At 35.0% G+C, this 27,131-nt stretch overlaps 5 protein-coding genes across 12 annotated transcripts in view; 4 read left to right on the top strand and 1 right to left on the bottom strand.

Moving 5' to 3' along the window:
- Window positions 1-12,701, top strand: part of LOC129789921 (carbonic anhydrase-related protein 10) — an 81,282-nt gene extending 68,581 nt beyond the window's left edge. Inside the window, exons 8-11 of the mRNA XM_055827050.1 lie at window positions 6,498-6,652; window positions 6,827-6,961; window positions 7,148-7,196; window positions 12,445-12,701. Coding sequence (XP_055683025.1) covers window positions 6,498-6,652; window positions 6,827-6,961; window positions 7,148-7,196; window positions 12,445-12,524 — 419 coding nt within the window. The 3' untranslated portion in view covers window positions 12,525-12,701. The remainder of the gene's footprint in view (window positions 1-6,497; window positions 6,653-6,826; window positions 6,962-7,147; window positions 7,197-12,444) is intronic.
- The window catches only part of LOC129789858 (serine/arginine repetitive matrix protein 1-like), a 982,101-nt gene that overhangs the window by 433,889 nt on the left and 521,081 nt on the right, over window positions 1-27,131 (top strand). The gene's annotated exons all lie outside the window — the stretch shown is intronic.
- The window catches only part of LOC129791241 (fatty acid synthase-like), a 1,176,504-nt gene that overhangs the window by 958,385 nt on the left and 190,988 nt on the right, over window positions 1-27,131 (top strand). The gene's annotated exons all lie outside the window — the stretch shown is intronic.
- Window positions 1-27,131, top strand: part of LOC129789856 (glutamine-dependent NAD(+) synthetase) — a 932,624-nt gene that overhangs the window by 714,505 nt on the left and 190,988 nt on the right. The window lies entirely within an intron of this gene.
- The window catches only part of LOC129789960 (pupal cuticle protein), a 1,201,887-nt gene that overhangs the window by 1,021,080 nt on the left and 153,676 nt on the right, over window positions 1-27,131 (bottom strand). The window lies entirely within an intron of this gene.

The following is a 27,131-nucleotide window of genomic DNA, read 5'->3' as shown; positions in this document are numbered from 1 at the left end:
AAGCGTAATTTCTTCGAAAGCAATTCGAGAATAAAGACGAAGATACTGAGAGCGAGCAGGATTAAGTAGACACTAAATATTCCACTAAGTTGTTCAATTTTAAGAGGTTGAGGAACGCCTCTACTGTGTGACCTCTTCAGGAACTTTTTGTTGTAGAAAATCGACAACCAACGGTCAACGAGTCCGCTTTCTTTGTACTTCCACAATTCTTCATCAAAAGGCTTTGTCAAATACGAATACTTCCGGAGATATATGCAAATATAGAGCATGACTACTTGCTCTTTGCTTATTTGCAAATGAATGTTCTCTTTAGCGAGCTTCTCATTTGTATACGCAATAGCAAATGCAGCATTTGGAACAGTTCCCTTAAAATTAGGATCTATCGTTTTCAATCGATATTCTTCAACATCTCTTGCACTTATGTTCTTAAACATTAATTTGTTTTGTCCCATTGACTGAAAGTACTTCCTTAAACCATCAACTCCGTAAATGTCAAAACCTGCTTTCTTCATTTTGGGAATAGTGTCCATTTCTGATGTATTCCTGCGATCCTTTAAGAACCCGAATAAGGCTCCTTGATAGCTGCTTCTAATCTGAATAAAAGAAGTATTAGTCATTAACTACTGTAAGGCTAGTTAACGTCAGACGTTATCTTACAACAAGACTCGACAAAATCCATATTATTAGAATGAAACGAGCGAAATTCCTCCTTGGTGCAACAGGAATACAACCTCCTAGAAAAACGTTGATGGTATTGATGTAAGGATGATTAGCCTTAGGTCCGAAAACGAAGGCTCTTTTAGAAGGCTTCATGAAACTAGCCGTTAAGACAACCACAGCTGCAATGATGAAACATGTGGACAAACAACTCCAGATTATGTAGCGCATTGGGAGAAAGAGTTTCTCTAAATGCGAAAATGGTTTTCCAGGTGGAATAATTAGGAGCATCGGAGTAGCAGTGTAGGGTATTGTGCTTGTAAAGTTTCCATAGTGCGAGTATGTTGTTGCAAAACCTCCAACTGTGAAGTTTACTTCTCCTCTTAGAAGCTACAAAAAAAGGAAATCGTATCGTAAAGTTTTGACTATTTTACTTTTCTTATTAATTTTTTAAAATTAAAGATCAGGCAAAGACTTTCAAAGCAGGCTTCAGAATAAAACGCTTAAAAGCAATGCTTTATAAAAAAGATTGAGTCTTCTAAAGCTTTTAAGAATAAAAGATTTCAAGCCTAATAAAACCTGAGCAGTTTAGAGGTAAAGGATCAGAACTAAAGTAAGGACTAAACTGATTTAAGAGATATGAAGATCAAGCCATCTGTTGCAGTCAAAAGCTTTAACAGTGATTAAAACAAAGACTACTCCTAATACATCAGTAAAGACTACTACACGCTTACCATTCCACTTATTCCTGTTGAATTTTCCCCTTCAACGACACCCCAACGATCTTCTGACGTTCCCAGAATTAGGGAAAAATTGAGCCTCTGCCCAAGAACTCGCGTAACAATTCCCTCAAAGCCGTCATAGTAGTAGCTCCCGTTCCCATGAGGCGTCAACAACATGTATGGAGGGTATTGAAAAGTCCCAACGGTGAGGTTGCAACGATGAAAATTGTTCACTTTATCCGGAAAAATAATCTTATTTTTGATAAAGGTTTCATTCTCAAACACCCCATAAACTGTTGGCTTGACTTTTCCACAGTAATCTGCCGTGAATGGGAAGTAGGTGTACATGAAGGCCTTCTCCTTGTCTTCAGGATTAAACGTTATAACATTTACGTTAATTATGTACATATTCCAGCAATCTTGTAAGATTTTCTGCACAACTTCCGTGTTATTTTCATGCTGGTCTGTTACGAGGATTGTATAGAATCCTGTGTAGTCAAAAGTATCAGGATCCATTTTATCACGGATATTTCTGTAAATATTTTTTGAATTATTTTGGATTTTTTGTGGTTGAATAAAGTTTCCTTAAGCTTACAGGAATGATTCATACGTATCCACGACTAAAATATTAAATGTACTGGTAAGCTGACCAAGCTTACGGGAGCTGTGTTTCTTTCAGTGTACCAATTTTATGAGAACAAACTAGAACGCGAATTAATTTAAATACGCGCAAAGTCGGGAAAAGTTGAAAAGTCATACCCTAAGAAATATTTGGAAGGCCATATCTCGAGAACGGATCCATAGATTTTCGTAAATTTTTCTTTGTTTGAAAGGTCTTGAAATCAGCTATAACATATCGAAAAATGAAAAAAATTTATGTCGCCATTTTCGAAAAATTCGAGTTCGAAATTTTCGAAAACTTTGTTTTTGACTTTAGCGCCTCTTGCGGTCATTTCTCGAAGTTGCAATGTTCTAGACATTTGTAGGGTTTCTCGAAACCTTTCATTTGCGCTTGAGTTGATCAAGATCGGACTTGTAGAACCCGAGATATGACATGCCAACTTTGGAAGGCTATATCTCGAGAACGGATCCATAGATTTTCTTCATTTTTGGCATGAAGCTAGATAATATGGTCAGCTACAACATATCAAAAAATGAAAAAAATTTATGTCGTCGTTTTCGAGATATTCATCGAAAACTCATCGAAAATTTTGTTTTTGATTTTTGGCCCCCTAGCGGTCACTTTTGAAACTTCGGATGTTCTAGGGAGTTGTAGGGTTTGTTGAGAGCTTTCATTTGAGCCCGGGTTGATCAAAATCGGTCAAGCCGTTTTCGAGTTATGGTCGATTTTCGATGAAAAATTGTGGCGGCCATATTGACTAAACGGCTTAACCGATTTTCAAAAATAAGGCATCGTTGGAAAGGTCTTGATGGCCCCTACAACATATCAAAATTTCAGCCCTCTAGCTATAATAGCGGCTGAGATATAGCGAAAACAAAATTTTGAGGTTATTCAAAATGGCGGACGGGGGGGTGGGGGGGTGGATTTGACCTCATAATCGGATTTCTTCAGGTCGATATTTAAACTTTTCCGTTTACCGCAAGTCTCTATCTATTACGGTTCTCTTGCAATTTAAGTTTATGATCCGGCCGGACGGACGGACGGACGGCCGGCCGGAAAAATTTTTTTTTTGGCGCATACGTTTTTTGGAATGTGGGGACCCTAATTCGTGCTCATCCCAAGTTTGAGCCCGATCTGACGACTTTCGATTTTGCTCGGTACACAAAAGCTGTGTCTGAAAGAAACACAGCTAAAAATCGAATTAAACTCTTTTCAATGAAGCTGTGAGATTCCAAACGGACAAGAACATGATCCTTTGTGTCATAGAGAACTTCATTGATGAGTCCTGATTGAAAGATATCACTAACTTTATCATCAGAAGCCCTCGTAATCGTCACCACGATAGTTTCAACGCTATAGAACTCAATCACAATGATACCCAACATCTTTGAAAGGGGACTTCCGAAGAATTTTTGATTGATTTTGTAGGTTTTTTCACTTCCTGCACTAAATATGCTCAAAAGAACAAGAAGGACAAGAAAAGAATTAAAAGACTTCATTTTAAAGCTTTCTCGTTGCTCCAAGTTCGATTTTTGCGGAGTTTATGTGTAAACAACGAAAGGGAATCTCTTTATATAGCAACCATGCAAATCGTTATCGGATTCTTCTGTAGTCTGTGATTAAAATGAAACTCCTCCCCCAACCCTTTCGGGGAGGGAATAGCTCGTCACGAAAACATAAAATGTTGCGGTAATTTAATGCACAACAATCTCCACCCCCATCAAATGGAGTGATAATTAGTTTGCGATATTTTATGATTTATTAAAAAAACAACTGGATCGATTTCTTAACCCTTTCATGCATTTCCGACTGAATAATGCAAGTAATTAAAGTCATTTAATTTCCATGCTTTAAAGCTTTATTGTGTAAGAATATAATTGAAATTTTTATTTTATTGTATGTGGTTTTCAAGCTTAAATTAAATTGCAATTTAGTGGTTAAAAGTTTCATTTAGGAGAGAATTCTACAAATACGACCCTTCATGCAAATAGTTTTCTTTTAATTTAAAAAATCAAACAATTTCCTAAGCCTCGGTGATCTCTTGGAGTACAATTCGAGCAGAAAAACAACAAAGCTTAGCAAAATAAGGGCCAAATAGATTACAAAAATTCCGCTAAGTTGCTCAAAATTCAGAGCTACCGGCCCCTGTTGATCGGAGCTTTTCTTCGCGTAATTTTTGTTGTAGAATTTTGATCTCCAATTACTAACAAGGCCACTCTCAACGTACTTCCAAAGTTCTGCATTGAAAGGCTTGAGTAAGTAGGAGAACTTCCGCATAAACATGCAGAGATATAGCGTAATGATTTGATCCTTGCTCGTATTGAAATGAAGATTATCCTTGCGATGCTTCTGATTCAAATAATTCACGTACATTGCATTAGCCACTGATGCTCCCTTGAACTCGGGATCAGGAGTCCTCATGAGGTAGTTGTATGCATCTGCTCCATGAGCAGGATGAAACATATCCACGAAGGCCTGTGATGAATTAAAGTACTTTCTCGCTCCTTCAGGACCGTAGATTTTGAAGCCTGCTTTATGCATTTTTGGGAGGGTATCCATTGCTGAAATATTCTTCTGATACTTGAGGAAGTCAAAGAGAGCCCCCTGATAGCTGCTTCTGATCTAAAAGTTTACGAGAAGAACTAAAGAAAAAACTTTCCTTATCTTCTCTGGAAAATTTCCTTACAATGAGCGTCGCTAGGATCCAGAGCATAAGCAGGAAACGAGCAAAATTCCTTCCCGGTGTAACTGGAACACCTCCTCCTAAGACAACACTGATGGTATTGATGTAGGGATGATTAGTTCGAAGCCCAAAGATGAAGGCTCTCCTTTCATCTGATGCAAAACTCAGAATCAATACAACAATCCCAGCTATGATGAAGCAGCCAAACAACAAACTCCAAACAACACTTGGAAATGGCAGGAAAAGCTTCTGCATTGATGTGTAGGGCTTTCCAGGTGGGATCATTAAAACTGCTGCAGTACCTGCGTAGGAAATTGTGCTCGACAGCTTACCGTAGTGTGAGAAAGTTGCAACGAAACAACCCAAAGAGAAGTTAGCCTCGCCTCTGTAGAGCTGGAAGTAATAGCTAGTTAGGTTCTGTCTTTGCTTGATTAACTTTCTTCCTTACTTGTCCTGCTAATCCTCTAGATTTTTCACCTTCAATCCTGCCCCAGTCGTCTTTAGTTGTCAAGAAATGAAGGGAAAAGTTAAGACGCTGACTCAGAACTTTAACAATGATCCCCTCAAAACCATCATAGTAGTAACTCCCGTTCTCTTGAGGAATTAGAACCATAAACGGTGGAAAATCAATGGTTCCCATAGTTAGATGGCATTTGTGAAAGTTTTCAACTTTGCTAGGAAAGATCTTGTTTTTCTGTAAGGTTTTATTGTTGAAGACTTCATTCTTAGAAGGTGTGTTCTTTAAGGCTTCATTCTCAGAAGCTTCGTAGTCAAAGACTTCATAGATAGTCGGCCTAACTACACCACAGTGTTCAGATGTGTAGGGAAAGTAGGTATAAATGAAAGGCGGCTTCTCATCATCTACAGGATTGTACGTTATAACGTTCACGTTAATAACATACATCTCAAAAAAATCCTGCAGAATTCTTTGAACATCTTCCTTGTCCGTTTCTAGGCTTGTCAAGACGATCGTATAGAAGCCGGAATAATCAAAGGCATCTGGAGTCATTTTCTCCTTAATCTTCCTGTTAGAAAATTAAGAAATTTTCCTTTTTTCAGGATTTTTTCTCATAAACTTAACGACTTTCTCACCTGAATGCCTGATATGAGTCCACAAAAAGGATACAGAAAACACGAATAAAGTCCCCACGAATTACTCCAAAGTCCTCCAAACGAACAAGAATCTGATCTTTCGTTTCATACAAAACCTCATTAATTATCTCTGACATTCTTACATCCTTCTGAAGATCTTCACTAGCTGTTGTTATTGTCAACTGAGTCGTCTCCTTACTATAAAACTTTTCTACAAATGAACTGAGAATTTTTGCAATTGGATCCTTACTTGAATCCTGCTTTATTACACTGTTGTTATTTGTTTTGCAAGAAATCTCGCAAGGAAACCATAAAATTATTAAGAAAATAAGAATTTTCATTTTTTATTAAATTTTTTGATTCTTTTAACGTTTAAATTTTTCTCAATGTTTCACGTGAGGGTTTTGAATAAAAAATGATGTTAAATCTCTTTTTATTGACTTAAAAAAATGTACGTAAGGTTCGTGTTTTTCATGCAGTAACATCACCGCCCCCGCATGGAGGGAAGTTGATTGAGTTGTTGTGATTGCACGCAGAGATGCTCACGCAAGGGGGATGATTTAAAGGGGATGATCCTGTGGAATTTATAATGAAATCATTATTTAAAATTTTATTTAAAAAAGGGGTGAAAATTCTGCGCCTGAACGTGGTGAAAATTGATCGAAAAGCGTTTGAGAAGAAAGCTCATTAAAAGCTTATTTTATTATTATTTAACCCACAGGAACTTCCACACCAATCCGGCACATTTCGCTGCGATCTCTTCTACCCAATACGGAGCAATTCATGACGTACGAAGGATCAACAACGCATCCTGGCTGCTGGGAGAGCACCGTGTGGATTATTCTAAATAAGCCAATTTACATAACAAAGCAAGAGGTAAGAAAAGTGGAGAAGTTTTTGCTCCACCACAGAGAAGAACATTTTCCACCGAAGCAAGTAGTATTTTGCGTTGGTGGAAAACCCAATTGGGGTAATGGAAGGAAAATTGACTTTTCTTGAAAATGCAACATCCCCTCACTCCCCCTTCATCTACTGTGTCCTCATCCACAGCTCTACGCTCTCAGGCGACTCATGCAGGGTTCAGAGCAAACCCCCAAGGCACCCCTGGGAAATAATGCAAGACCTCTGCAGCCGCTGCATCATCGCACGGTGAGAACCAACATAGACTTCCAGCATAGTTCTAAGGTGAGCCTCTCGTTCGTTTATTGTTTCAAAACCATTGTCCAATTAATTTTTAAACGACTCACTCTCTCTTCACGAAATTGCATTCTCCCCCGTCCCAACAAAACCATCTTCTCAACCCCAACTACACGACTCTTCCACTTGCATTTATTCATTTTTAATGCAACATAAATACCACACGGAGCGCAGAATCAAAATCAAAATTGTCCAACAATGCAACGTGAAATGTACTACAGAGGTGAGTTTATGAGATGAGATGAAGTAAAAGAAGAGAAAAAAAGTTAATTAATTTGAGTGAGAATGAGAGAAAAAGTGAGCATCTTTTGTGTTTGTTTTTCCCACTAAATCCTCGCACTTCAATTGATCCAATTAATCTCACTGATGATCCCCAAACTCAACCCTCCCCGCACAAAATCCAATCTCACACCAAGAGCTTATAAGCTTCAACCAACAAGGGGTGAATAACAGTGGTGGTTGTAATATAGTTTATTTATAGGTCTTTTAGGCCTGAGATTTATGTCTCGATTTATGTTAGAATACTGCTTAAAATAAAATTCTTGCTTAAAGTTTCAAGACTAAAGAGGTTAATCATTGATTAAATCATTAACGTCTTTCTTAATCATAGCATTATTATCTTTCCTAAAAAAATCTATTCTAATTCTATTATTTTATGTGTTTTCCATTATTTTCTTGACCAATGATTTATTTCCACGTTTCAGTAATTATTCTATTCACTAAAGAAATATTTTCTTGATTAAAGAAGACCTTTTTTTATCTTAAAAATTATTTTTTTGACTCAAGAATTATTCAAAGTCAAAGAATAATTAACAAAATAATTCATTCTTTTAATTGAAAAATTAATCTCTTTAAAAGTAAGTTTTCGAGGCAAATCTATCCTCAAAATTAGTGCCTTTTAAGTGATTTTAAAAATTAAAATTAATAAACTCATTCAGTCAACAAATATCTTCGGAAAATTGGTCAATACCCATGTAACATTTTTTGGTCGCAGCGACGTAATTTCAGGTCGCGGCAACGTCACGCCACAAGTAACATCGCACCTCGCCGCGACGTAATGGCAACGTAAATGGGGAATTTTTCGACGTCATAGCGACGTAACAACAAGGTCGCAGTTTCGTCGCTGCGACCAGGCATGTGACCACATACGTAACCGCGACGTCGCCGTTACCTCCCTGTTACGTCGTCGAGTAGCGATGACGTTGCCTTTACGTCGCGGTTACGTCGCAATTTTTCGCACTGTCTGTCTCTGTTTTTCTCTTGAACATTCAACATTTCTATATTTTCTCTTTCTTTTTCTTTATTTATACCAATGCCATGGTGATGGCGCCATGAGTTATTACAACAAATATCCATACGGAATAATTTCATGGCGACCATCGCGTATATTATTTATTTTTATATGCATTTTTTGGGAAGTCATCACACCTAAAAAATATATGCCAATTTAACTACCGTCGCGAAAATTAATGTAGATTCATATAATAATGCTCCTTTATTAAAAAATAATGATTTTCAATTATTTTATTGCCATTAAAAATTGAATTTTCTTGATTATTTTTTTTTATTTTTTCTAAAATTAGATTTATATATTCTAAGGTGGAAAAGCTTTAAAATATTGCTCAATATATTATATAAATTGAGAAATAATTTGTTAAAGTTTGCATTGAAATATTTGAATTCCCGCCAAAATAACCGCCGCCAAAAGCCGTCGCCATGACACCCAAAAAAATAAACTTCCATCGTCGCAAAATCCTACGACTTTTATTGGACATTTCCAACATTACTCCATTTTCAGCTTTATTGTTCATATAATAAATTAATTATTTTATTATTTTAGAAAAATCATATTTTTTGTCTTATAAACAATAATTTGACCAAAATTAATTATTATGAAAAAATGGATGGAACAGTATAAAGCGAAAAGCAGAAGTTTTATATTGAGATTTTAGTCGTTAATATGAATAATTCTTTTTGTTGGAAATTCACCATTCAGACAGTCTTAAGATATTAAGATTTCTTAAGAAAAACTTAAGATTTCTTAAGAAAAGTTGAGAAAACTTAAGATTTCTTAAGTCAGACTGAATTTTAGGCTAAATGTAATATTTTTTGATGATTTTTAAGATTTTCGATGTCTTAAGACCATCAGGAGCATTTTTTAAACTTAAGAAATAGAAAATTGTATTTATCAATTTAAAACAAAGAAAATGCATTTTTGAGTGTACAAAGAAGCTGTGTTTCTTTGAAGAAAGAATCACAGCTAAAATGTTACTTTTCAAGACAAATTCAAGTGTAGTAAGCTGTTTTTCTTTCATTTTTATAACTGTTTCCCGATAAAGAATAGAACAAACTGGCACTCAAAAGCACGGCTAAAAATTATAATAATTTTCCCAAAATATTTTCCTGAGTGATTTTCCCCAAAACACCCCCAGAAAATTCTTCAGAATCATTCAGTGCCCTTTAAACAAGTATTAAGATGGCTTAAACAATTCTAAGACTGTCATCAGTGCATGATGATTTGATTAAAGCGAATTTTTGCATTTTGTACACTCAAAAATGCATTTTCTTTGTTTTAAATTGATAAATACAATTTTCTATTTCTTAAGTTAAAAAAAAAATGCTCTTGATGGTCTTAAGACATCGAAAATCTTAAAAATCATCAAAAAATATTACATTTAGCCTAAAATTCAGTCTGACTTAAGAAATATTAACTTTGTTCTTAAAAAATCTTTAGTTTTCTTAACTTTTCTTAAAAAAATCTTAAGTTTTCTTAAGAAATCTTAAGTTTTTCTTAAGAAATCTTAAGTTTTTCTTGAGAAATCTTAAGAAATCTTCTGTCTGAATGGTGAGTTTCACCTTATATTTGGTAAACGTTTCGGTTATTTTGAACAAAAATTGGTGGTACACAGAAGCTGTGCTATTCTTTTCTTCGAAAGAATCACAGATAAAAGTGATTATATTTGGCAAAAGATGGACAATTGGTTCCACATATGTTTGGAGAGGAATTCTTTTTTTTTCTAACGCAAAAATGTACTTAGTTTTGGTAAATTATTTAATAGCGAGTTTTCCCAGCGGATTTCTTCTGCGAATGCTTTATTAAAATGAAGGAGAATTAAAAATGCTACAAAATAATGAAAATAAAAATTGGTTACGTGGAATATTGGAGAAATGGGAAGCGAAAGAAAAGTTCACTGTCGGAATCTCGCGAGTTTCTTCGTAGGAAAATGGATTAAATATATAATGTTAAGCTTTCAAAGTGCTTTCATTTCACATAGAAAGGAATTTACAAGAAAAGCTAGAAATTAGGAAAAAAAATCAAAATGTTTTACACCAATAAAACGGGAAAATTCATGTATTTCCCAGCGCTTTTCCGGGAAATGATAACGATTTTCTTGAGTGTTTGACAATTTCCAATGATAATTTAAAAACAAAATTTGGTTACGCCTTAACTCTTAAGGAAATTACCGTCTTTTCATATCTCTTTACCGTCATTTTGACTAAATTTAATCATAATTTGACCAAACTTTCCGTCACTTTTGCTTTTATTACCTACATTTTTCCAAACTTATCTTAAGCTATTAATACAAAATTAATATTAATATTTAAAAAAAATTGTATTAAATAAACAAAATTAACATTTCAAAAAAGCGAAACCTTTAAATAGCGAATAAATAACATAGAAAAGAAGTACACTCACAGATTGAAAACATATAAATCACCTTTAAATAGCGTTTCGTTTCTTATGGAATATTAGAAAAGATGATTTTAAAATTGAAACTATCAATAAAAGATTCGGAAAATTTAAAAATTTTTCTACTAAAATGCACCATAATCTAAAAATATTTTTTCTGGATTTTTATTACATTTTTTATTATATATATTTTTTGTAATTTAATACAATTTTGTGAAATAAAATCGAGTTCATTTATTATTTTTGTTTCGAGCCAAATTATTTTTTTTTAATATTTATTTTCACTTAAAATGATTTTTAAGTATTTTTTTCTTTAAAAAGCTATTAAAAACATATTTTAAAATTTTTAATAATAATTATTAGATTTGTCCAATACATTGTCCTGAAATTCCGCAGACAATGTCGGCGAAAGTTCTTTTGCTGGGTGCAATGAGAAAACTCCGTGACATTTCATGTCAAAGATTTTCAATTTTTGCCTTCAAAAGCAGAAATTGATCCATTTTCTTGCTAATTTCCACCAATGCATGCCATGTAATGCCATGAAACATTGATCCAGGTACTCTGGATTCTATGCTACCTCATATTTGTCCACAGCTAGAAGAAAATTCGCTGGGAAATTCCCTATTTATGTGATGCTTCCCATTGTTTACATTTTTGGGGACGTTGCCACGAGGTAACCGCTACGTAATAACGTGACGTCGCAAAATTACTAAATTGGTCGCGAAAATTACCAACGAATACATCTTATAATTTTATGCATTTTTAGCTGTATTTACGCCCACGAATCTACTAAAATATCCTTGCTCTCCCATAAAATGAAGATAGAGCAAGTAATTTGATTAAATAATTAAATATTTGGGCTATTTTGGGAAGGTAACAATCTTCCATTGCGAGTGTGGTCGCGGTTACGTCGCAATATGACCATTCGGTTACCATGCATTCATGAGGTCGCGAGATGACCAAATTGGTCACAAATGTTACCATGGGGTATGCTTCATTATTTTAAGCATATTTTATCATTTTTATGCCAACCAATGCATTGTATTGTCTTTGCTCTTCTATAAAATGAAGATTTATCAGGTTATTTGATGAAATAATTAAATATTTAGTCGGTTTTTGCAAGGTAACGATAGGTCATTGAGAGTGTGGTCACGGCGACGTTGCGCGCGACCATATTGCGACGTTATGCCTACCATTTGTTCACGACGTCACAAGATTACCAAATTAGTCGCAAAAATGACCAAATGTTCTATTTTGATAAAAAACTAAATTATTGAAGTATTTTTGAGGATAATTTGTATTGGTAATTCATATTTTCTCATTTTATGATTTTTACAAGAAAAATTGCAATAGAAATGTGAATATTTTGTACAATTTGCACAAAAATGTTTTCATGGTAATTTTTGTGACGTAAAGGTTTCGTAACAGCGACGTCGCAGCCGCTACCATATCGGTTGGTAACAAGGCGACGTAAAGGTTACGTCGGCAGAACGTTGTGTGACCAAATCAGCTCTCTGGTGGTCACAAAATGTTACATGGGTAAAGGGAAAGAAAAATTAGAGTTTTCCATGAAAAAATCATTTTTATTTCCTCTTTTGAACCATACTTCAGAAGACTTTTCAAAGACATTTACTCAAAAAATCTAGGGCCATTAAGTTCCTGACCCCTTGAACTTCCCACCAGCTGATACAATATTCTTATGATTAGTTCTGCATGCGGTGTGAGTGGGTGAATGCGCGCACCTTATGGGCTGGATTGTAATAATATTTTGCCACAATAGCAAACAAATGGACAGCCGAGATAACACTCCGGGGCCGGGATCGTGTTTTTTCCGAGTCAATCTTTCACTCCCTTCACTAGGACCCAACCCATCCGGGGGTGGCATTAACCAACCTCAATTTAAGGCATCAAGCACCACTGATGGAGTCCATTTTTAATTCAATAAAGAACAATATTTAAACAAACAAAAAAAACACAATTAAATTATACTTTAAGCCGTGCATTGAGTGAATTTTCAGGCAATTCAAAGAGAAGAAAATGAAAAAAAATCTGTTGAGGAGGAAAAAGAAAACATTAATAGTAGCTCCTATTCTTTATAATATACAACTGCAGTAGTTTATATATCAAGTAAAAGAAAAGAAAGAAAAGATAACGGAATGAATAAGGTAGAATAAAAAGAAGAAAAGAATCCTCGAGAGTATCAAATGAGACGTTATAAGAAACTAAAAGAAAAAGAAAACTATTATAAAATAACCGAAAATGGGTGGACAATAAATTTATTCTCTATTATAATTAAAAGTGAAGGAGAAAGTGAAAAGTTAAATTAATACTGAACTAAACAGTTACTGTACTGGCTAAAATAAACTGATACTTTCATAGCAAAGCAGCTCCTTTTAGCAACTAACAAAAATTTTAAAAGAAATGAAAAAAAAAAAACATTTAGAGGATGACCATTTACCAAAATACCGAATTAATAAAACAAATTTTAAAAAAATCTTTATTAATATTTCTACTTGTTTTTGGTTAGATTTTCTAAAACTTTATCTTCTGAGGAAAATATTTAGTGGGTGGGAGGAAAATTTTTAAAAATCAAAGCTAAATATACTTTAGAATTTGTTTAAAATAAGGAATTAAATTAGATTTGTTTTAAAAAACATTTTTGCTTTTAAAAAAATGCTTTTAATTTGTTTACTTGAAAGAAAAATGCAGAACAAGATTTTTTAAAAATATTTTCTTTAACAATTTTGAAAGATTTTTAAGAAATAATTTTAAATAATTCATCCACCACCCATAAAACTTCCCATTAAAACTAAGAACTTACCTATTCGTAAGACTTATAGAAAAGAATTTAAAAATGAAAAATCTTTGGTCCACCCACTTATTTAAAAACTTCTCCAGAAAACAATTAAATTGGATTTCAATAAATTAAAAAACAAAGAATTTCAAATAAGTTTTTGGACGAATTTTGAAATTTTTAAAAATGAATAATATGCTATTGTCGCATTATTCACACACACACATAAATAAATTCCGTTCCTCCTAAAGCAGTTGAGAGTTATTCAATGAAGAAAAAAAATGATTGTACATAAATAAATAAATAAATAGTCGAGAAAAGTGCTTCGATACAATAAAAAAGTAAAAAAAAAACATGAAAATGAGAGAAAATATCTCTCGTTGAACTAATCAATTAACTAAAAACTGATGGTTAAGTCTGTGCTGTATAAAATGACCCAAAAAAAAATGAAAAAATTACCTAAGGAAAGTAATTTAAAAAAATCAAAGGTATATATAAAAGAAATATGTATATGAACCATGTAAAATGTTAACTAAAACATGAGAGAATTTTTTTGTAGCCAAGTTGGGTAGTGGCAGTGTTTGAGGGACAAAAAACGAGAAGAAGAAAAAAAAGTCCAGCACCAAGCTCAAGGATTTAATCCTCAACACTGACCACTCCGTGATTGTTTTGCAGGATTGTAAAGTGGAGTAAATACTGTAATTTATATAGTTAGTTGTATGATTTCTCAGAACAAAAAAAACTTAAAGAAAAACTAGTGGAATGGCGGAGAAGAGATGAATAAAATGAATTTTTGCAGAAAAAAAAACTAAAAAGGGACTTTTACTGTAGCAGAAAATGGAAATTTTCCTCATTTTATGGTTTCATTGCGTCACTCTTTTCACCCATTGCATGCTTTCATTTTTTTCATTTTTTTCTAGAGGAAAAAGTTTTTTTTTTTGTTTTGAGTGAGATTAAATTTGCTTTTATTAGGCACTAAAATTAATTGAAAATTTTAAATTAAATTTTCATGAATCTGGAAGCTTTTTATTCATTTAAAGGTGAGTATTGTCTTTAGATAAATTATTCAGAAAAAATACTAGAATAGTTAGAGAAGATATTTAAGTAATCATAGCAAAATATTAGAAAAAAAATCATTCATTTTTAGAATAGAAATGTCATAGCTTAGAAAAGAAACGTCAAAGTTTAATGAAGAACCGTCAAAGGATAGAAATGAAACGTTAAACTTTAGGTTTCAGAAGAAACACAAATAGAATGACTTCAAAAAAATCAATAAAAAGAAAATAAATATCAAACGTAAGAAAATAAAATTGAAACCTTAGAATTTCACAAATAAATGTTCTTAAAATTGCCAATTTAAATGCAACAGCTGTTTATTTGCATTGGTATTCTCAATTTTCATTAACTTCGACTCTTTAAGTCCTTAAGTAATTTAGCGACCTTAAAAAATAATTTTGTTTAAAGACGTTCTAGATTAGAATTTTGTGACTTAGCCTCTGGCTTTTAAAAGTTCTTGACTACAAGACAACAATAATTTTAAACTAATTTAAATTTATTATGAATTTCTCGTAATTGCTACGATAGGATTGACGTTACGAAGCTTTTTGTCTTCTTCTTCAGGTCTTCACATTTATTTTACTGTAATTTTTTTTAAACAACGTAATACCTTTCAAACTTACATTCTTCCAAATATTCTGATTTATTTCTTCAAGGAAATCCAAGAGAAACTCACTTCAAATCACTTCATCTTCTACAACATTTTCCAATACAATGACTACACACAATTTCCCTTCGTTGTGCCCTTTTTAGCTGTGTTTTATTTTCCACAGCGCGATGAAAAATCCAATTTGACGACACTTCCATCAAATGATAAAATTGTCAACACAAGATATATCGCGCCCGCGAGTTTGCAGAGGGGGGTTGCAATAATCATTTAGTGGTTTGAATGATGTTCCTCTTCGTTTTGTCAATACTTGCGCGGAGTTGCGATTTTTTCCGCGTACCCCCCATAAAAGACGGTAAGGAAAATTGAAGGAAAAGTGTGTGCGAGAGTGTTGTTTTTTTTTTAAAGGAAAACAGCATGGAAAAACAAGAGAAATATTGGTGAACAAATGGGGAAAATAATGGGGAAAACACTTAAGCTCCCGTTCGATTTAAGTGTGTCAATACCACTGAAGAATTTATTCCATGACTAAATTTCTTGCATGGAGCTGACGTGGCACTTTCTTGGGGTGGATTCTCGAGAGTTGACTATTAAATTAAATTAATTGTCTATTTTTCCTCATAAGGCGCAGTCAAGTTGAACTGTCTGTGTGCTTGAATTTCATATATAATACGAACTCTGCTGAGTGTTTGGCAGCTTCGTGTTTCCCGCCATAATTCCACACACTTTCCCCACTGGGCTTTGCGGGTAAGGGCATGGGGGCGAGGGTGTTGCTCTGGCCCTCCTCCACATGGCAATCCGACACCGCATCAGTCACCTATCCCCGCGGCAGGAGTCAAAGGATCGATTTCCTGACTCATCGCATGCCATCTCACCATTTCTGCGGGCTCGAAATGCGCCAACTTTCGGTATCTCACCTCCCTCACCACCCACCAAACCCACCTTCCGCCCCTCAGCCCCCCAAAAGCAGCAAACTATGAGTATGTTTTATTTACTCACCATCGAGCCCTCGGCAGAAGGAAGAAACGAAGAAGGTGAAGAGAATCCACCCTCAGGATTGAGTTTATTTTATTATTTCAGTGGCTTTAGTTGGAGAAGTTTTATTTTGGGCCAAAAAGAGCCCCCCGAACATTGAGGGCGCAAAAACACACAACACACAAAGAAACGATAACAAAATTTATATTGTCAGAATAATATTTCTGTGTGGGATCTTCTATCTTGCTTTTTTGCTTTCTCCCTATGTACGTACATATGTATGTATGTATGTATGTATGTACCTCCCCTTTACTCCTCCCCGCAAACCCCTTGAGGCTTGGCCCCAGTGCAGAGGGTGGTGGGAACGTGAGGGCAAAAGTTTGCAGGATTGGAGATGAAAAGTACATTTGATAGGGTGAAAGGGATGGAAAAGTCTGCCTCACAGCTGACTCCTTATTTTTTTTTGCTTCTTCCCGTTTCTCTTTAGGGATAATTTGGTCCAATGCACGAGGAGTTTCTGAAGACTGTCTAGGAAGTTTTTGGAGTTCTTAAATTATAGAAAAAGTAACTAGAATTTTTCTAATTTGCCTAATTGGTCTTCAAGGGGTCCTTATCTGGCGAATTTTGGGAATCTTTCCATATGCGAATGATTTGAATATTTACATTTTTTTACAAGAATAGATAATTTTTAAATAATTCTATTGATTAAATTACAGGAAAAAATAATATTTTTTTGTTTTTTTTTTTTTTGTATTTTCAGTGGCATTTTGTATACTGAATTTTTAGATTTTTACACGAAAGGATAAAATGTAAATAAAAACCTTACCTTGTTGGAAAAATGTGCTTTATGTTACACGATAAATTACACTTTATTAAGAAGAAAGCAATCTGTTATTTTTACCGCTAAAAATATTCCTTTTCTCCACATTTTTTTTCACCACTAAAATTCACCACAGTGATTATCCCGCTTTGAATGCGCGCCAAATTCAAATAATATTTTTCATCATTTTCCAAAACAAGCCTCATAAATAAAATTCAATCCTTGTATAAGAATTTAAATCATTTAAACATCAAACTATGAGAATTGTAAAGCATTAATTATTAAAATGAATTTTTCCTTCAGGAGAAAAGCAATATTCTCATAATAAAAGGAATATTGCATTAAGAAGCACAAAAAAATGGAATATAGAGGGAGAAAAATTGCAGATAAAAAAACGATTTTCTGGTTGAATTTTTCCCTTTTTATATTTTTTTTTTCGTAGCAACAAAACCAACCCCTTTTGCTGAGAAAAACCTCCTCCACATTCCCGCAACGATATCGCCGTGTTTCTTCCGCGCGAGAACAATACCCCTTTATCTGTGATCTCATGTCTGGAAGGCACCAGCTCGAGCGCCATATAATTAAATTCCCTCCACGTTGTTGTCGAGGGGGTGGTGGTGGTTAAAAAGTGAAATACACTTCAATCGATTTTGCAGCACTCACCAAAAAACCCAGAAAGCCACACACTGGCCGCTCTACCGGAAAGTCGAAAATTGTGTGTAATATTATTCAATCCCGGCATGGAGAGAGAGCTTTAAAAAAAATACAAACCAAGAGAGACGAACCTGCTTTGCAATTTCCTCCTCAGTGTGGAATTTTTCATAAAAATCCACTCTCAACCCTGGTAGGGGGTGGGGGTGAGAGGTCAATTTGGGACTTCCTGTAATTAAATATAAGGTACCTACCCCTACACCCAACTCACTAAAGGAACTTTATGTTTGAAACTACTTGGGAGGAAAATTATACACCTTTGCTGTTTTTTTTTGCACGATAAAAGGAATTTATTCCACCCGCCTAAAAACCTATCGATGACTCAAGAAAAGGATTCTTGATAAAAAAAAATTTATACTTTTTCTCATGAATAAGAAAGTTTTTTTTTCCAAGCTGAAGTTATTTCGTGGGGAAATATTTCAAAAATGCGCTGATTTTTTTTCCTTCGTGTGGGGGAGTAGTGCAAAATTTTCAAAGCAAAATTCCACAGCACAGCATTTCCCTCCTCCCACCACGTTCATTGAAAATCGATGCATTCAACTATTCGTCGAATATTAGGTGGAGCGTGGGTGGGACCCTCACACTGCGTGTTCTGCATCCACGAAATAATAGTAGAATTTTCACGTACAAGTGAATGGTTTGAAATTTTTCTCCTCTAGCTAGAGAAGGGTTGTAGGTGGCAGGGGATGGTAAAATCAACCCCTTTTTTCTGGCCTGTTCCAGACAATAAAAGTCTTATGTTTGAAGCACAAAACACTGTTTCACTTTTATTTCAAATGGGCAATCTATGCGGGAGAAAATGGTTGAAATAATCGTAAAATTTTACTTGAAAGAAATTTTTGAGGAAAGAATGCAATTTGGCTACGCAATACTTCTTCTTTTTATGTGTTAATTTAGCATAATGAAATTTTTACTGCAAATACGTATTTGATTGCGCCAAAAAGGGTTTTAATTGGTTGTTTTTTCGTAGATTTTAGGGGTTCTTTTAAGAACAGCAAATCCCTTTCTTAACTGGGTTAAAGAAAAGCAAAAGAATTCTCTTTTTTCAATATTAATTGTAAACGTCGCGAGTACTCCTTAGTGGGCTGAGAGAGAACTAAAAACAAATTCTTCTTCACCTTCTTTGGCTTTCTTCATTAATTTGTCTCACACTTTGCAATTGATTTATAGCACAATTTTCGCGCGCGCGGGGAAATGCTAAACAGTGCTATTCACACGCTTAAACAAGACAGAAAGAACCCCAACTACCTGCCCCCCCCCTCCCCCAGCAAAGAATATCTTGAGGGCACACAAAGGGCGCCGGTGAAGGAGGAGTGGAAAAAACATGTTAGAAATTATCCTTCAACACAGGATTAATTCATTAAATGGTTTCAACAATTTCATGCGGAGAGACAGTAAATCAAGGTGTTTGGAGAGTCTTCCGTATATAAATCCCATCCCCCACACTGCGCAACATACACCAGCACCCGCCCCCTAAACATACACTTCCATGTCCTTATGCCATCATTATTTTCCAACCACGGAACTCCATCGCCACTGTGTGGGGGAAATTCCTCGACGCCAAAGTTTGTTTGCTAAATATACTTTTCGGCCAGAGGTCATAGACGGTGTGATATTTTAAACTGCACTTTCACCCCCTGAGTTTCTTCTATATAGCAAGAAAGTACATCACAGACGTCTTGGTAGGAGGTGAGAAAGCTCTCCAACCAAGCTGCCACAAAGAAGCTCATATCGATCCTCGCGCGTGGAAATTTAATATGAAAGTAGAGACCTTCGGGCATGGCATTTATGCTTCTACAATCTGGATGAGCTTCATAGATATGTATGTGATTGATGGTTCCGGCAACAGGATGATAAAGTAGTCAATTGACGTCCTTCTCTCCCCACACATACTCACAGCAGACACACACACATACACACGTTTTGGACACTCTATTGAGGTTGTCCGATTTATATTCTCCACAACCGCATTCACCTCACTTATCCCTGGAAGCCTCCGGGAATATAGGGGGATGGAAAAGGTTATAGCTGCTGAATAAGATATGTCCGGAAAAGGAGAAAATCTTGAAAAATAATCAGGAGAGCTAGAAGATCCTTTTTTGTAGCCGTTAAAATTTAAGAGAAGACTTAAACAGGATTTAAAAAGAAACATAAACGATTTCGGCCTGCTATAAGAAATTAATAGAATTCTGATTAGAATTGACTAAATTTTGATCAATAATACAGAAGAAATATAGAATTAAGGAAACTTGTCTGAATTTATTTCTAAAATACCTTCTAAAATCTGAAAGATAAGAGAAAGAATTTCGAAAAAAAATCCTTGATTTTTTTAAAAAAAACTTTTATTTTCTTTAAACCTAAAAATTATTTCTAAGATTTTGACATTTGGGTTTGTTTTCTAAATTTTAATCTTATAGAAAAGTCCTTAAAGATTTTTGGAAACATATGTTTTCTTTAATAAAACGAATAAAGAAAAACAGAAAGTGTTTAAATCTTACAATAGATTCCGAAAAAAAATACATAAAATATTAAAATGTTCAAATTATAGTAAAACACGAAAAAAGATTTTTTTAAAGAATCTACACCAATATATTAATTTTTCTAATTAGAATTTAGGGAATTTAGGGACCTTTATGTTCAAAATTTCGAGGGCTACTTTGTAAAAACGGCTAAGTCGGTTCGGAGCTCAAAGTTAGCCGGTTTTACAATGTAGCCCTCGATTTATTGAAATTTCTGAAATCTTTTTAAATTTTTGGTAAAAAAAATACCCAAAAGATTCATTTCCTATCAAAAGTCATTGAGGTTGAACAAACACAAATCAGCAAAAAAAAAATAATTCAATAAATGAAGGTTTAAAATATTAAAAAATTATTTTAAAAAATGTCAAAATCTTTAAATTTTTTTTCAGAATACCGAAACTTTTACAACTTTTAAATTAAATTAAAAAACAAAAGATTTTAAATAGAATCTACCACTTTATCTATATGTAGCTCAAGGAACTGACGTAAAGAACTCAAAATTTTGAAAAGCTCTTTTCACTTTGAGACTGAAAAATCGGTTTTTCATTGAAACATCCCGGAAGAATGTCTGAATGAGTCAAGAATTCACCCAGAAGAGCTTTTCGTCGGTGGGGCGACATATATAAAATCACGAAGAGGCAGCAGGACGATGGAGAATCTCGAAGGTAAATCAATCATAATAAAGGCAACGACATGTCGAGATTTTATGGGGTGTGTCCTCCTTAATAATAAACACAGACCATCATCGGGAGACCCCTCTCTGTGTCGCACTCTCTTCTTCCTCGCTCCAAAGGGAAAATCAAAGTTGAGGGTCAGGACGAGAGGTGAATCTCTGGGTTTTCGGGGGGGTGGCCTTTTCACGTGCGTGTGCGGCAAACATGACACTCATGAGGTCAATTTTGCCCATTCTTTATTCATCGCATCACAGGCGATGATTTCTAACTCCATCCACCCCCCTTGAGGGTCGTCCAGCAGTCCCCTTTACCCTCTGTGCGTGCGAGTGTGTGTGTGACGTGGGAGGCAAATGGGGGTGACAGGAGAGCAACACAGCTAACGGAAGAGGGATTGGGAAATTTGGCGTAAATGGCTGAGAAAATTAAATTTCCACTCATGGACGTTTTTTTTTTCCTCAATGCTTTTTTCCTCAGCATAATCAATTTTCTCTGCCACAAGTTTATTTTCCTCTCCTTTTCAACTCTCTCTGGTTGTGTGTGATTTTTTTTCTTCTTCTTCATGCAACTCCACTTTGGCACTTTTCCGAAGAGTGGAAAATTCTCTAAAGTGTTTTCCCAACACTGCGCCCGAATTGAATGTCTTTTTGATTATTGAATCTCCTTTCCGTCTCTCCTGGTGTGGCGGGGAAATCCCCATGGCTTTGGGGGTTCTCTGATGACAAAATCGCATTTCCCAAACGAAAGTAAGGAAGGCTAAACTTCATCAGCATAATTGACATACACTCAGCGCCGCAGAGATGATGGAGGAGAGGAGGATACACATCTTTGCGCCATGCTAAATCCACTTTCAGAAGTTTTTTTTTCTCTTTCTCCATCTCGACTCCTTCATGGAATAAACTGTGGAAGAGTTTTGGAAGAGATTCAGCTAAAGTAGCGGCATCAGTAGCATTCATATTTGTGGGAAAGTTTATTTGCAAAATGGTTTTGCTATATACTACATAAAATCTACTTTTTTTCGGGCGTAGTTTTGTGCATAGACATGAAAAAAAATCTCCGCACAAAATGCAATTTAGGTCAATTTTTTGTCTCTTATTTTCATTTTAAATTAATTGCAAATTAATTCTAATTTTCATTTCAATTCGTAGAATTTTTAGCAGCAGTTTTGTGCTATATTGTTGCTTTTTTGTTTTTTTAATTGTGCAATTAAATTGCAAGAGAGAAAAATTCTGCTTTAAATAAAATTTTCAGTGTAAAAGAATCAAGGGGCAGATCATTAATCGAATTGAGAATATTATAGTTTGAGTAAATTGTAGAATATTTCGAAGAATCTGATGAACTTAATTGTTTGACGATTATTTTTTACTTTTCATAAATTCAGATTTGAAAATAAAAAATTCATGCGAATATATACAAATTCTCAATAAATATTCCGTTTAGATAAAAGTAAAATTCTTTTCTTTTTACGAATTTATTGTGTAGTTCAAGTTCTTTTTATTTCAGTGAAAAATACAAGTGAAGGTTATTTTATTTGGAGATTTTTTTTGGTATTCTGTTATACTTTTACTAAAATATATTCCGAATATTTGCAAATTAATATGAATATTTTTATTCCAATGAAAATTCTTTAGTTTCAACTCATTTCTTTATAAATTTTAATCAAGAATCAATCAATTTCTTAAGAGCTTTCGTTTTGATTCTCTTTTTTTTATGAATATTCTAAAAAACTTTTGGGGTGAATTAAATTTCCCTTCTAGAGTTCGCTTCCTGGTTTGACTATACATGTACAACATAAATATTCTGTTACTTCTTCCCAAAAGAGTGGGTGGTATTTGTCCCACTTTTCCACCACGAGAAAACTGTTGACACATCCACTCCCCAAAAGGGGTTGCACTTTGCAAATTCAACTTTCAATGGGAAAGCCAGCAACGAGGCAGACGGGGAGATGACGGAAAATCATTGGCACAACATTTTTGTGGGGTAAAAGGCACTCCATACGATGCACTTGTGGGGACAATTTGGGGTTGAAAATTCCATGCATTGTCGTGACAAGAGATGAAATCGAATTTGATGTTGCGAATCACTCGAGAAGAAGTGGGTGGTAAAAGTGCATCTCATTTGCGTTTCCAGCCCCCAAACTAAAATTTCCCATCTCTTGGCGCGAACTCCTTCACTTCGAGGACCTACCCGTGTGCGCGCCTCGAAATAATGGGGAATCGCGATTTTCTCCAAATTAAACTAATTACCGCGGAGGTGTTTGTCGCTCAGCAAATTCCAGAACATAGTAAATTGTCTCTCAACGAAAAAGCCAGCGACATTCGCTCGTCATTCAATTTTGAACGAGGTGGTGGCGGGTGGCAGGGGGGGAGGGGTGTTTTTGGGTGGCTTTCACCGTAATTGACGTACTTTTGAATTTCAAAAGCTATTTATGCAATATACTTGTATTTTATGGCTTTTGCGTAGAAAACTTATAAATTCATTCCCGCATGGAATTTTCGTGCGAGATTTCTCTCACTCTCTGCCAGAATAAAATGCAATTTAATCTGTTTTTGCATATTTAATTGATTTTCCTGAATGTGAAAAGCTTCAATCAATGAGAAATAAATATTGAGATTAGTTATGCGGGCTATTAATTTTCAGACATTTACCAGCAATTTTCTCCTTTCTACACAGAAGCTCATAAAAAAACCATAAAAGTGAAAATCAATTTTGCATTTGAAGCCCATTCTATGTTGGATTGATGATGTATTCCCACATTTAATGCACATTTTTTCTAACCTCCGTAGATGGAGCACGACACAGAGTTGCCAAGCTATGTAGATAAGAGATGAATGATTTTATTTTTTATTTTTTTGAGGTAGTATTGTGGAGTTTCATTCGATTCTTGATCAAACACTAAAAATCATTGCTTCTCAATGGAAAATGATTGAGAAGATATTGAGTGAAAATTGAGCATTTTTTGAATTCCTAATAAAAATTTTATACTTTAAAAATTAAAAAAAATAGCCACAAAATTAAAACAATTGAAAACTGTTTGAGCTAAAATTGAATCAATATTGATAGTAACAATATTGAATCAATGCATGTACAAAGTTTAGTATGTTCGCATAGAAGATCAATTATTGATCAATTAAATTTGACCTGAGATTGGTTATTCCACAGTCAAAAGTTGACCAATTGAGTCACTTGATTTGACTCAAATAATTTCTCAATAATTGATCAATCTGATTGATTGAATTATGATTGAGCGCTTGTTGGCTTGATGGCAAAAAAAGGATCTTAAAAATCCTTTCAGTTCCAATAACCAATGCCTTCCCTCAGCATTCAATTCTTACATGTTTCGTAATCATTTACAGATACTCATACCCTCGAGAATTGATTTAGATTTCCCAAAAATCCCTGACATATAGAAGAGAGATTTCCACACTATGCAACAGTATCAAGTAAAGTGAAGTAGGTATATTGAGAAGGGCCAAATTCCCCAGTTGTGAATGCTTTTGGGAAGAAAATCCATTATCGTTTTACCATATCAATGCCTTTCAGCGCACCCAAAGTGCTTGTATGTATCAGAGAGAAGTGGTGGATCCACAAAATGGCACAACAAGTGAGACGTCTATGCCAGTTGCAAGACTACCCCTTTGGATAATTCCTCAATCTCCAACTAACACACATAATCCCATTGAGGGGTATGAATCGCACTAATCAGGATCAGAAACAAATTTCATTACATCCACCACCCGTTGGACCAAACTTAAATCAAATTAAACTTTTAGTCCACCCCCACCCCCACTCCCAACGTTCACTCACCCAGGAAATACCGGGGAAAGTGCCAAAGGCGTGTTTGTGGTGAATCTGCGGATCAGGCACTTTTTCCGGCATTATAAAGTATACATATATTGCGCAAAAGAGATTGGAAATCTTTGTGCCACGTTGAGCTTTTCCACTCCCCCACCCACGCTTCACACGTCTCTTGCTAGCATGCACCATTTTTATTTGCAGCACAAGAAAAACTCCACCATGCATTGGAGCTGATAACACACTCCCAGTGGGATGCTTAAGAGATTATTAACACTGTCGGTGGAAAGTACGATGTGTCGTGCCATTGAGTTTGAGGCAAAACCAACCGCATTTTCGTATTCATCATCCCCAAGAGTTGGGGAAGTATTTTCAGATTCTAGATTAAAGATTTATTTTGTGGGAAAAAATAAAAAATTTTCTATAAATTTTACTCAAAATTGGCCAATAATTGAGCTCAATATTGACTCAATGTAGGTCTGCATTGAGAGTCAATTATTGGGCAATCAGTATTGAGTTGAGGTCAGTCAATTCACAGTCAATGATTGATCAATAAAGGCTTCAATAGAAGGAGTATGTATGAGAAATCATAGGGTGTTTACCCATTGCTTCTATTGGAGGCTTCAATTATTGATCAATCTGATTGACTCAATCGTGCCTCAACATTTGTTGACTCAACTAATTGTTTATTGGGACAATAAATGGTTTTTTGATTGAAAAATTGTCTTTTTTTTTGTCAAGAATATATTCTAAATGATCCTAATGAGATAGATTCGACAGAAATCAATCCAGGATTGGCAGAAAACTATCAGAATTGGTAGGAATCTAGAGCAAGATTACAAGAAATTAAGAAAAGCTCATGAAGTTAATTCAGAAGCTTTTCTCCAGCAATTATTTTCAGAATTATTTTGAGAATTTTTCCAGGTTATTTCTGTCATCTTAATGGAGTAAATGAACCGAATAATTATTTATAGTAAAAGCTTTTAGTTTTTTTTTTTCTCAATTGCAAACAATTTTCCCATAATTTACAAAAATGTTTTTAATTCTTCCCTCCTACACGTTTCCTTCCCATGAAAAAGGAAAATAATAGGCGGAAAAATCATTTATTGAAGTACCTCCGTGATCATTTTTTGGCTTTTTATTTATTTACCATCATAATAATAGTTGGGGTCTCTATGAAAAAGTTTTCCTTCCATCTTTATTGATAATTAAATTGTTTTTTGTGGGAATTCCCACAAAAGTGAGCACACGATGGATTTTCTTCACTCCATTTGTAATTGATTTGAAGGTAAACGATAAAAAGACAATCGATGGCAATATCATGCTACATGGGGGTGGTTTGTGTGCTTCTTTTCTCTTGGAGAATTTTGTCATTTTGCCGTGAATAGATTTTCCATGAAGAGTGCACTTAATATTTCATTGGTCTGTGGGAAATATTTTCACCGGAGCGATATGTGGAGGAATATATATAGCAGAAGTTAGTAAAGTTCGATTAATCGGAGAGTTTTTGGTGGGCGGTTGAGGGGCAAATAAATTGATAGTGGTTGGAGTTTGAAGTTTTGCGGTTTTTGGCGATAAAGTAGCATGACTAATGGTGGGAAAATTCGTGGGGGTGAAAAAAGATGATCTTCTGGGGAATTTTGTCAGGAAGTTCGATGAGAGAAAATTTTGCATAAATTCACACTGAAGTTGGACATAATTTTTCCAATAAGCATTTTTCTCTGTCAATCCACACAACCCCCTTCTTTATCACGCGCATCACAGTGAAATCCAAAACACACGAGGTGGCTTTTCTGCCTATTTTAGGAGGTTTGTGGAATTAATGATTCTTCCTGGATTTGGTGACATTGTGCGCTTGGAAGTTGATGGAAAACTCCGGGAGAAAATGGATTTTTCCTCTTCTTCACATGAGAACAAAATATGGGGGTTGTTTTTGGCACAGAGCAAATGCATGCGTGGTGGAGCATCTCGACGCCTTAGACGTGATTTTATCCCTTTTATGTTGGGAAGAATATTTATGCCATTTGTGGGGTTTTTCGTGGGGAAAAAGAAGCGATTCCATCACCTTCCACGGGGCCCCCATTTATCGCCCTAATGCGGATATCAATCGAGAAATTGTGCCTCTCGATCAATGTCTTTTCGATTCCGCCAGAAAACCTTCAATATTCCGCAAAAACGATGGTAAATGGAGGATTGCAGTACAATAAGATGCGAAGAAGAAACCCCTTTTGGCCATTGGGTCAGTTGTGAAATTTTGGTGAAAATTGATCCATTTGTAATACCCCATTTGATGGGGGTGGGAGGCAAAGCAGGGTAACCCGGAACATCATCAAATATGCCGAGGATGGGGAAGATTTGCAGAGAAACCGGCGGAAATTGATTTTGGGCTCACCGCACTTTCCACTTTGGTGAGCTTTTTGGTCTCCCAGTAGAAGTGGTCGAGGTGTCCCGGAATTGACCTCTTCCGCATTCATGGGTCAAAGGTTCTCGGATATCTCGAGGGTGTTAATTGGTATCAA

Source organism: Lutzomyia longipalpis, chromosome 2, assembly GCF_024334085.1.
Source record: "Lutzomyia longipalpis isolate SR_M1_2022 chromosome 2, ASM2433408v1".
NCBI classification, from domain to species: Eukaryota; Metazoa; Arthropoda; class Insecta; order Diptera; family Psychodidae; genus Lutzomyia; species Lutzomyia longipalpis.
The sequence above is the reverse complement of the archived record's forward strand: the minus strand, read 5'-3'. Positions and strand labels throughout refer to the sequence as shown.